The sequence below is a fragment of the Hermetia illucens genome, chromosome 6 (genome assembly GCF_905115235.1).
Source record: "Hermetia illucens chromosome 6, iHerIll2.2.curated.20191125, whole genome shotgun sequence".
Taxonomy (NCBI): Eukaryota; Metazoa; Arthropoda; class Insecta; order Diptera; family Stratiomyidae; genus Hermetia; species Hermetia illucens.
In genome coordinates, this window is record NC_051854.1 from 100036136 (window position 1) to 100047410 (window position 11275).

Sequence of the window (11275 nt, forward strand, 5' to 3'; positions counted from 1 at the left end):
AAGCGATTGGACTTTGATTGAGTAGTTTAGCCTGCCTATTGCTTCCCAATTACAACCTGTTTTTTCAATATATTCTAGCTGAAAGTGGCTGGACCCCTTGCATTCTAAACGTCAACAGCTTCGCATCATGCTTCCTATTCTCAATTGAAACTCAGCACACAATTGGGTATGGTTACCGAGCGACAACTGAAGAATGTCCTGAAGGAATATTTGTAATGTGTATTCAGTCAATAGCGGGAGTGATGATTCAAGCCTTCATGGTAGGAATCGTTTTCGCCAAAATGACCCGCTCCAAACAACGAACCCAGACACTGTTGTTCTCCCAAAAAGCTGTAATTTGTCAACGCGATGGTGATATGTATTTCATGTTCCGTGTGGGTGACATGAGGAAAAGCCACATCATCGGAGCAAATGTAAGAGCTCAACTCATCCGTTCCAAGAGCAGCAGGGAAGGTGAATACCTGACCACGCATCACACCGAATTAGAGGTGGGGACTGACAAATGTGGGTCTGATTTGTTTTTCATTTGGCCGATGACTGTCATGCATAAAATTGATGAGAACTCACCGTTGTACAATATGTCGGCAGCGGATTTATTCTACGAAAAGTTCGAAATCGCCGTTGTCCTGGAGGGAACTGTAGAGTCGACGGGACAAACCACCCAAGCAAGATCGAGCTATTTGAGCAATGAAATCAAGTGGGGTTATCGATTTGAGCCAGTTGTTACTTACAGCAAGGAAAGACAGGCATATGAGATTGACTATTCGAGGTTTGATCAAACCACTATGGTTGATACGCCGTTGTGCAGTGCGAAAGAGCTGTCGGGATTGAAAAGTAATTTAGGAACACCCGGTAAGTAAATTGATGTGGTCTATGTGCTGTCCTCATTTTATCTGTGACTATTTGGGGTTGAATAGTAAGTTGACCAAGATAGGGTTCAGCTCTATTCCTTGGGGTAGGGTATTGACTAATGCTTGCTGCTTCCTTTCAGTTGAAAAAGGATATCAACCATCATGTTCAATGTCCGAGTAATGTCATCCACTAAACATTAATTTTATGTGTTTCTCGTTTCGAATTTATTTATAATTTATGTTCCATAAATGTTATGTCGTCATCACGTGACCGTAAACCGTGCATTGTAAGCGAGAGATCCCTTTCGGTACAGTCTAATTAGCACTAATTGTAACAATATCTTTTACAGAAGGAAGGAATAAAACTCCTCCAGCTGTCTCATATTCACCATATTTAACAGTAAGGTCTATGGATGAAATTCTACCAAGGATCGATGAGAAGCCTTCACTTAAAATTCAACGCATCGAAAGCGATCCATGTGGGCAACAAATGAAGAATGGAAAGGTTGTAAAGAACAGAGCTTAAGAATTTTAAGGAAGCACTGCTTAGGATTAGATTAGGCATATAAGCGAAGTTTATTTTTAATTTAGATACGTAAAATCTTTACTTATTACGATACATTCTGATGCCAAAGCAATATTTAGACTTTAAGAGAAACGTAGTTGAATTATATAGATTTCGTTGCGATAAAATAAATTGGATTGAAGATCAGAAGAGTTTTGAAAGGTGTGTCTTAAAGTGAGCATTCGGTTATGTAATATATTTCCTTAATGTCTTCAGTATAGTGAGATGCATCTGAATTGGAAATATACGAAAGTCGTTTGAAAAGTCCGTGCAAAGTCAGAGAGATGGCACTACTTGCGCTTATCGAGATCATGTTTAATCACTTTTCTTGGAAGAAGAAGAACAAGAAGAAGAATACACACGTGGTTTCTGTCAGATCGGTCTATTACTTCGTGTTTGGCATCCATTTGAATAGAGGAAGTCGAGTGGATGGATGAATGTAATAATGGATGAGGAAGAATTTCGTGTGCTGATAAAGCATTACTTTATGAAAGGCAAAACATCTCAGGAGACTAAAAAGAAATCAGATAAACATTGTAGTGACTGCACCTTGGACCAGAAGTGGTTTCAAAATTTTCATAGTAGTAGTTTCGAAGTAACCGTAGTAAACCATGTGCTCGGAGTAGGTTTCTTAGTCAGCCAAAAAATGAAACCTGCTGTTATCGGCTTTGAAAACATAAGCGAACGGCTATGCACTCTGCGCTTGCGAGGCAAGTTTAGAAATATAAGCCTCATAAACGTTCACGCCCCTACAGAGGAGACTGCAGAGTCGGAGAAGGATACCTTCTACGAGGCAGTAGAACGAACCCTCGAAGCCTGTCCCAGATATGATATCAAAATCATACTTGGGGATTTTAACAGCCAAGTAGGGAAGGAGCCCGTATTCAGGCGATACGTTGGCTCCCATAGCTTACACGAAAAAACAAATGATAACGGACTGCGGACTATTCAATTAGTAGGGTCACACGAAATGGTTGTTGGAAGTATCTGGTTTGCGCGGAAAGCGGTCCACAAACATACGTGGGCCTCTCCAGACGGGACCACTTTCAACCAAATTGACCACATGTTGATCGAACGCCGCCACCTCTCAGCCTTGATGAATGTCAGAACATATAGGGGGGCCAATATAGACTCGGATCATTATCTCGTTGGCATGGTGCTCCGAGCCCGAATAACAATACCACCTAGAATCCCCTCTGACAATCAGGTGAGAGTGAACACTGAAGCCATCCACAACACAACCCTCCGCGACACCTATAAGAGGGAAATGGATACCGCAATAACCGCAGTCAACAGAGGACCTGGAGATGAAGCATCAACAAATGATCTTTACAATCACCTGAAGAACGTTATCATGGATACGGCCACAAACATACTTGGCCTCAGCCGCAAAGGGAGTCAGAACGGCTGGTTTGACGATGAATGTAAGCTAGCAATGGAACGGAAGAATGCTGCATACCGAGTAATGTTGCATTCTCAAAGAAAGCGGGCACGCGCAGAGACTTATCACGAACTCCGTCGAGCGGAGAAGCGACTTCACAGACGGAAAAAGGAAGCCTGGGAGAACCAACAAGTCTGTGAACTAGAAAAGTACAGGGAGCAACGGCACCAGGCGCGCAAGTTTTACCAATAAGTCAGCAGGATGAAGCCTTATACACCTCGATGTTCATCCTGCCACCAGAGAGAAGCAAAGAGGGAAATCTGATTTCCGACAGAATGGGCATATTAGAGCGATGGGTTGAGTACTTTGATGAGCTACTGAACAACCAGAACATCGGCGAGTTGGAGGTCCCGCCAACTGAAGACGACGGACAAATACTGCCACCATCAAGTTTAGGAGAAACGGTCCGTGCAATTCATCGGCTAAAAAATCACAAGTCGCCAGGAGACGATGGAATTACAGCCGAATTGGTCAAATATGGAGGCGACCAGTTACACCAAGTGGTTCATCAACTTGTGCTCAAGGTATGGGACAGCGAATCAACGCCTGACGATTGGCAACGAGGCATTATCTGTCTCATACATAAAAAGGGAGATATCACACAGTGCAGCAATTATAGAGGTATCACGTTGCTGAGTACCATCTATAAGATATTCCCTACTATCTTGCTAGGCTCATACCAAAGAGGCTTCACTCCAGGCAAATCAGCAACAGATCAGATTTTCTCTCTGCGGAAAGCGATGGAAAAACTGTTGGAATATGGACAACAGTTGCACCATCTATTCATCGACTTTAAAGCCGCCTATGATAGCATAGCCAGGGTAAAACTGTACACGGCCATGGGAGAATTCGGTATCCCGACGAAATTAATAAGACTGACTAGGCTGACCCTGACCAATGTGCGAGGCCAGATAAAAGCAGCAGGATCACTCTGAAGACCATTCGACATCAACAACGGTCTACGACAAGGGGATGCACTATCATGCGTCCTCTTTAACCTGGCCCTCGAGAAAGTGATCCGTGATGCCGAGGTAAATGCAAGAGGTACGATCCTCTTCAAGTCCACCCAACTACTGGCCTATGCTGACGATATCGACATCATGGGAAGAACCACCCGAGACGTACAAACTGCCTTCATCCAGATCGAGCAGGCGGTGGATGGCGCGAGATCTTGGGCTGCACATCAATGAAGGCAAGACAAAATATATGGTGGCAACGTCAGCACCGAAGACGAATCAACCAACAACATCAAACCGCTCTGGTCAAACACAAACACGAAGAAGAATAAGGATAGGAGAATACAACTTTGAGACCGTTGACAATTTCTCCTATTTAGGGTCGAAAATCACAACCGATAACAACTACGATGATGAAATTCGCGCACGGTTTTTGTCAGCCAACAGAGCCTATTTCAGCTTGCAAAGCTCTTACTGTACAAGACTATGATCTTGCCAGTCCTCATGTATTCCTCGGAAACTTGGGTTCTTAGCAAGAAAAATTGCGAACTCTTGGCCGCGAATCCGTAGCCTACACAATGACGAAATCTATGAGCGATACCATGACCGTCCGGTTGTGGATAAAATCCGGCTCAATCGGTTACGGTGAGCGGGTCACTTAATCCGTATGGATGAAGATGATCCCACCCGGAAAGTCTATAAGGGCAATATCTATGGTAGAAAAAGAAGACGATGCAGACCCTGCCTAAGATGGAGCGATGGCGTGGGTCAGGACGCCAGACAGCTTTTAGGGATATCGTATTGGTGGACCTCGGCGCAAAACCGGGATGTCTGGAGTTCCTTATTAAGGCAGGCCTAGACCGGATACCGGTTGTTGCGCCGTTGATGATGATGAGTTTCGTAGTAGCCATATGGGCCCAAGTGACGCTGAACTATCCGCACGCCCTTTTGAGATTATTACTTAAGAAATCATTGGAAAAACCCATGATATTGTGATGGATGACAGAAGAGTGAAGACGCGTGAGATTGCTAGTGCCATGAGCATCTCGAATAAATGGATACATAATATTTTGCCTAAACATTTGGACATGAAGAAGGTAACCGCAAGATGGGTGCGCGATTGCTCAAGCTTGACCAAAACGAAATCGTGTGGAGTGTTGCAAGGAAGCCCTGCAGAATCCTCAGGACTTTAAGCGCCGTTTCGTGACTGTGGACGAAACTTGGATCCATTAAACAACGGGCCATCAATGGGGAATCTGCGCCAAAAAAGCGAAGACAGTTCCTATGGCCGGAAAGATTTTAGCAATGGCCTTTTGAAATTCGCAAGGAATAATATTCATCGACTATCTGGAAAAGGACGCAACTATTACAGGTGCATATTATTCATCGTTATTGGACCGTCTGAAAACCGAACTGCAAAAAACATCTCCACGACTGGCCCATAAAAAAGTTGTGGTTGCAAAATTAATGGAAATAGGGCTCCAGCTCGTTTCACAGGGAGATGGGTTTTGTTAATGGTCAAGTCACAAACAAAAAGGCGCTGCTTCCATATTAGCGTCGAGATAAATATGTGGCCTTTTTTACTTTCAAAAAGAAAGCTATCCCTCGTGTTTCTTAGGAATAATGAGGTAGAACCTGTAGCAAGGATGAACATATAAGTACAATTCCATTTTAAAGATTCCTCATTTCCTCATAATAATTGCTGAACATGAACCTGCTTAATGGCTTAATTGCTATAGAATCTGAATCTTTGTTAGGTCGGATAATGAAAGTCATAATTATTTTCTCAGTGATGACCATAATCATTTGAGTTACCGCTTTTAGGCGTCCCATTATGCTCCAGATCAAAGTTACATAATTCGGCAAGTCCTTACACGACCTCCTCGCGGCGGCCACTGGAAACCACCTTTGGTCGGGCCAAGAGTGTGCAGAGCCGGGCTGATTAGGATCATGTATGAGAGGCAAGTGCATCTGGCGACTTCAGTTTGAAATAAGGCCCTTACCCGGGTGGCCAGGCTAGCCAGGGTGGGCATGTGGCCCGGCAGGATTCGCGGCATTCGAAATTTATTTTGAATGTTGCGAATGCGAGCGGACACTCAGTTTTGACCTCGCCACAGGAGTGGAGAGCAGAGTGCCATGGTGCCTTCCGGGAGCCGACGCAGCCAAAGCGACTTCATCAATTCGTCGTCGATCTTACTCCCACCCAATTGTTTCAGGCATTCTTCCCGGGCTTATGGACTCAATTAACAAGAAACGAAGTAAACCGACTTGAGAAGAAGAAGTGGTGATACCAGGCGTATCATTGGAGGACGAGTACCGAGGGGACAGTAGCGGTCTCGAACAGTACAATCGGTGCCAGCCATGGCATCGTTGTGTTAATATCAACTGCAGCGATCTCGCGGAGCGAGGCGGCAAACGGTCTAGCGGTTTCCAGCCTGGAATCCACTACCATCTAGCTGGGTGTGGCGAGTACCAGGCAGGACAAGACCTAGCTAAATACCAGGCGATTGTTGAGGAATATAACAGCAAACGTCTGGCGGTGGAGCTGAATCCAAAGCTCACCGCTGTCGAATGCAATCGATTAGCGGCAAACTAGCGCCAGAGGTGTGGACCGGCGTGGAGGCCAAGTTGTCGGAGATGTTTATTTAGCATCTCCTGAACACCAAGGGTGAACACAGGGGATTCATCCCCCCTTCGTTTCTACTCAGGTGTTCCGTGGGTTCCACGTTGTAATTTTCGAGGGCCAACTCTCCAGAGACTTTCACGGTTCGTGCACCGCTAAGATCACGACGCCTAGGTGAGCTTAAAGCTGAAAGTCATCATCTACGACCTGATTCCCAGGAGACCGATCGCTCGCATCTGGCTGTTGAAGATCCGTATGGATAAGGGCAAGTTCGTCCAAAAACCCCAAGACTCACATAGACGACTGGGTAGTTATAAGGGGGGGGGGGGAGGGAACTCAGACTAACAGCCAACCTTCTTGCTCTATTTAAACGGAGAGTGCTTGGAGACACGGGAAAAGGTCGACTGTAAAATGCTGTTCGGAGTCAACAACATAAAGGTGGAAGTGTTCCGCAAAACCGGACGACGACCGGGATACAATTGATGCCACCAATGAGCTGTTCGCAAGCAGTTCATGCTGAGGGTAATCCAGATAAATCTGCTTGTCTTGCTCCTAGAGGAAGATATTGACATCGCACTAGTCAGAAATGACGGAACCATAAAAGGGCTCTGAAGCAAATATTATAATTTATTCCACAGCACAGCAAACGCTGATCAGGACAGGCCTAGAGCTTGTATCCTCGCGAGGACGAGTCTGCTCGCTTTTCTGTGTCCGGACCTGAGTTTCTGTGACCTAGTTGTGGTTAAATTGGAGCAGGGCGGTGGCAAAGAACGTGTATATTTCCTCAGCTTCCATGGATTACGATTGACTAGCCCCACCAGAAGAACTACAACATTTGACGAACATCATAGAAACAAAGAAGGCTAACCTGTTGATAGACTGGGATGCCAATGCAAGTCATGCGTTTTGAGCCATCTCGGCAATCAACGAAAGAGGCGAGTCATTATTTGATTTTATTCTTGATACGTATCTATCGGTGTGCAGGGGCAGCACATTAACCTTTCATTTCTCCAGCTCGGAGAACTGTGACGGTTGGGAGGAGGTCCTTGATATATCATTATTAACCGACAATAGGATTTTCAGGGTGGAGAATTGGAGAGTGTCTGAACAAAGATCCTTCTTGGATCATAGCTGGATACTTTTCAGTCTAGATCTCGCTGTAGAGGCCTCCACTTCCTTTAGAGACCCTAGGAGGTTCGAATGGAGAAAGTTTGGTCAAACAATTAAGAACAAACTCTCCGACGAGCAAACTAGCAAGATTGGCACTATAGGCGAAAGGCAGTCAAAGGTCGGGGCTTTGGAAAAGGCATCCGATACGGCCTTTAAAGTCTCGTGCGTTGCTAAATACGGCAAGAAGACACTGCGACCGTGTTGGAAAGAGGAAGCTGACCAGGGAAATCTTCAACATCCGTTACAGGCATAAATATTGGCCATGCAAAGACTGCCTGAAGAAGAACCAGTCAGCGATTAACACAGCCAACAGGCGGTCGTGTTTGAACTATTCTCAGAACATCGAAAGCACCAGCAAATTCGCGAGCCTCAGTAAGATTCTGTACAAGGAACATAAGAGCTCATCCTTTCATAAAAAGTCGGAAGGCACCTGGACGAAATCTTCTTGTGAAACCTTGGAGGTGTTGGTTCAGATGCACTTTCCCGCCAGCGAGGGGGACTGTGAGTTAGAGTGTTGCTTGGAGGGTTTGCGGCTACCCCAGTCGTGCAAGACTATCAGATCGTGTATAAATCTCCGGGTCCAGATGGCATAATGCCAGTCATACTACAGAAGCAGCAGGAAAGGGATGTTCCGTGGCTTGTTGAGATTTACCGGAGTTGAATCCGTTTAGGATACGTACCACAGTCTTGGAGATGCGCACGAGTGGTTTTCATATCGAAAGTGGGTAGGTGCGGCTTTGAGCCAGCGAAGGACTTTCGACCAAACAGCCTCACCTCGGGTTGAACACCGTAGAGCGCGCCCTGGATATCCATTTAAGGATGATTATGAAGAGAATGCCTCTCTTTAAGTCCCAGCATACCTACCATAAAGGCAAATCCACAGAAACCGCTTTCCACGAGGTAATTGACACGGTTGAGCCGTCACTGCAGTGCAAGGAGTATACCCTAGCTGCTTTTTTGGATATAGACGGAGCCTTCAACAACGTTAGTACCAACGCCATGAAGGAAGCCTTAACCAGTATTATATTGGAGGGGTATCTTACTCATTGGATTATATCCATGCTAATTACCAGGATAATCCAGTTGGACTTGGGAGGCAATCACTTGACCTGAACTGCGAACAGAGGTACGACCCGGGGTGGCGCCATCTCTTATGACACAGTAAATGGAATCCTGTCGATGGCTGGGGCATGATCCGAGCCCTAAACGTAACACAGCCATTCTGACTGATAGCCAGACGGTCATTAAGGCCCTGTACTCAGCGACGACATCATCACTCACTCAGTCAAGGTCACCTTCCTCTGGGTTCGCGGTCATATGAACATAGAGGGAATGAGCGTGCTGACGGATTGGCCAGGCGAGGCTCTGTTCTTGGCAGTCCTCCGGCGAATATAGTTAACTCTACTTAGCCGCCACGGACCGCAGATGGCGAAGACTCACCACCTGTGCAGTCAAGGAGAACTTGACCTGACCTACTCATAACAAAACCCGATCGCGAGAGTTCCTGTACCGGACGCGTGCATATACATTACGACGGTCTGCCTATAAGGGACCGTGCCGCCAAGCTTGACATTCTCTACAAGTCGCATTGCCGAAGCTGCGGAGAAGAGGAAGAAGCCCTCAGACATTTCGTTTGCGATTGTCCAGTTCTAGCTAGAGTCAGGCTACGGATACTGGGTAAACCATGTTTTGGGAATCTCAGAGAGATTTCTAACTGCAGAGTGGGAGAGCTGTTTTCCTTCTTGAATGTTAGGGGCTGGCTCTGAAGATCTGAGCCGGTCGGACTCTCCCTCCCTGCTCTCATAACAGCAGTCACGGAATTAGGAGTTTGTGGCATCAAAACGGCCCACCACAGTGCTTGCTGAGCTCCTTGGAGAGGTCATGGATACTGATCCTACGACAATTGTGGATGAACTACTGAAGGAGGCCGGAGCGAGAAAAGTGTCAAGAGCTTGAATTTGGCATTATAGGAACACAAAAAAAGCTCACACAGAGAAGAAGCTCAGTGAGTGCTGTCTATTGGGGGAAAATGATGTAGTTTCTGGATTGTGATAATTGAAGTAGCCTATTTATCATAGAAGGAATGTGTATCGCCACTTTTTTGCCTGCAAGGAGAGCCCCAAATACTAACAGCTGAATTATCTAGTAAATAGCATGATGATAATCAGGGAGGACAAACCAGCATTATGTACTGAATGTTTCAATTGCGAGTTATTGATAGAATTTTATAAGCTGCAACTTCCTACTCTATTTTGCTCGTGTAAAGAAAATATGTATATCAAAAGGTAAACAAGGCGGAGACACCATTTACCGTCGTTTTCCATAAGTAACATTTGGATGCTAATACGAAGCAGTGATGTTTTGCATATGGATACGTTCTCTAAATTTAGTCGCTGCGATAATAATTACTCTCCATCGCTTATATCAATAACAGGGAGGACAATAATAACATGGACCCATGTCGGCAATAACACGTATCTTCGCCGTTCTTAGCAGTTTGTTGATGGAATTAATTTGAGAGGCTTTAAAATTTTGCAAAAGGTAAGCTAATCTAATTCGCAACCTAAAGCAAGCAAATATATGTATTTATGGTAAAAGGTGGCCAGATACTCGAAGCTGTCTATATATAAGGATATGAAGATACGTTGGCGCTACGTCATCTCAAAGGTGTTAATTTGGATAGAAACGACCAAGTCGGTAACCATATACTTGGTAATGGTCTAATAAATGTGGTTTAAACAAATTTTTTAGGATTACATACGTCTGGGGTTAGAAGTGTTACCGACATTAAATCAACCTGTCGGCACCTATCTATCTATAGTAAAGGTTCAAAAGCTACTGCTGACTTTTTTTTTGTTTGGAATCGAGGCGTCCCAGAGTTCGTCATCCATCCGGACTAGTTGGAGAGATAGTTTCTTCCATGTTCTTCCCAGGACCACAAAAGTGGGAGAAAGTTCAACAACACCTCGGATAGCGACTGATCTCACGTCGAAAACCTTCGGCTTTCGCAAACGGACAGTGATTGGTTTCTGGAATTTGCGCAAGCTCTTCCGCAACGGTAGCGAGGGACCTCAGAATGCCCGTTTTCTCCAACTTGAATATGGCCAGGAGGACAGGGCTGAAACCTGGCGCAGGATCGTATTTCTAAGATTTAGAAAAAATCGAATACCTCCTTGATATAATTGTTTATCTCTGTTGCTTTCGTCAGGTTTTCCTCGAGCCCTCCTCCTTTACTTCTGTTATTTGTATCGGGAACCTTTCCTAGGATCATGGAAAGGCCGAAAACTCATTCAGACTCTGCAGCAACTCGCTGTCCAGCGTACCGCAAGCGCCGAATGGATTGCAAATAGCCGAGAGCAGAGTGCAGAGTGAACTGGGGAGAAAATGAAAGGAGGAAGGGGCGTCTGAAGGAGACTTCACTTAGGTACTCTCCAGGCTCAAAAGAAGAAGGCGAAAAGGGATAAGAGGCAACCACACTCCGCGCACTGGGAAAAACCTCTGCCTAAAATGAAGGCGCATACGAAGGATGGAGCACCAAATGAAAAGGGGAGGAGACGAAGGAGGACTAGACCGCAAGCTTTGCTTGGCAAGCCAACGGAAGACAAGACTCAACGAAACACGTTATGGGATCAAAATTAGCGAAGCGGAAGTGTCTTCCATTCAGGAAGA

The 11275-nt window shown here is 45.4% G+C and overlaps 1 protein-coding gene across 2 annotated transcripts in view; it reads left to right on the forward strand.

Moving 5' to 3' along the window:
- Window positions 1-1568, forward strand: part of LOC119659498 (G protein-activated inward rectifier potassium channel 3-like) — a 55280-nt gene extending 53712 nt beyond the window's left edge. The window contains exons 4-6 of one of the 2 annotated variants that reach the window (XR_005250352.1): window positions 79-852; window positions 992-1138; window positions 1202-1343. Coding sequence is in view for 1 of the 2 variants with exons in the window: in XM_038067622.1 (XP_037923550.1) it covers window positions 79-852; window positions 1202-1377 (950 nt within the window). In the remaining variant the exon portion in view is untranslated. Of the gene's footprint in view, window positions 1-78; window positions 853-991; window positions 1139-1201 lie in introns of both variants that reach the window. The other variant, XM_038067622.1, reaches the window with a different exon arrangement.
- Window positions 1569-11275: the final 9707 nt, after the last annotated feature.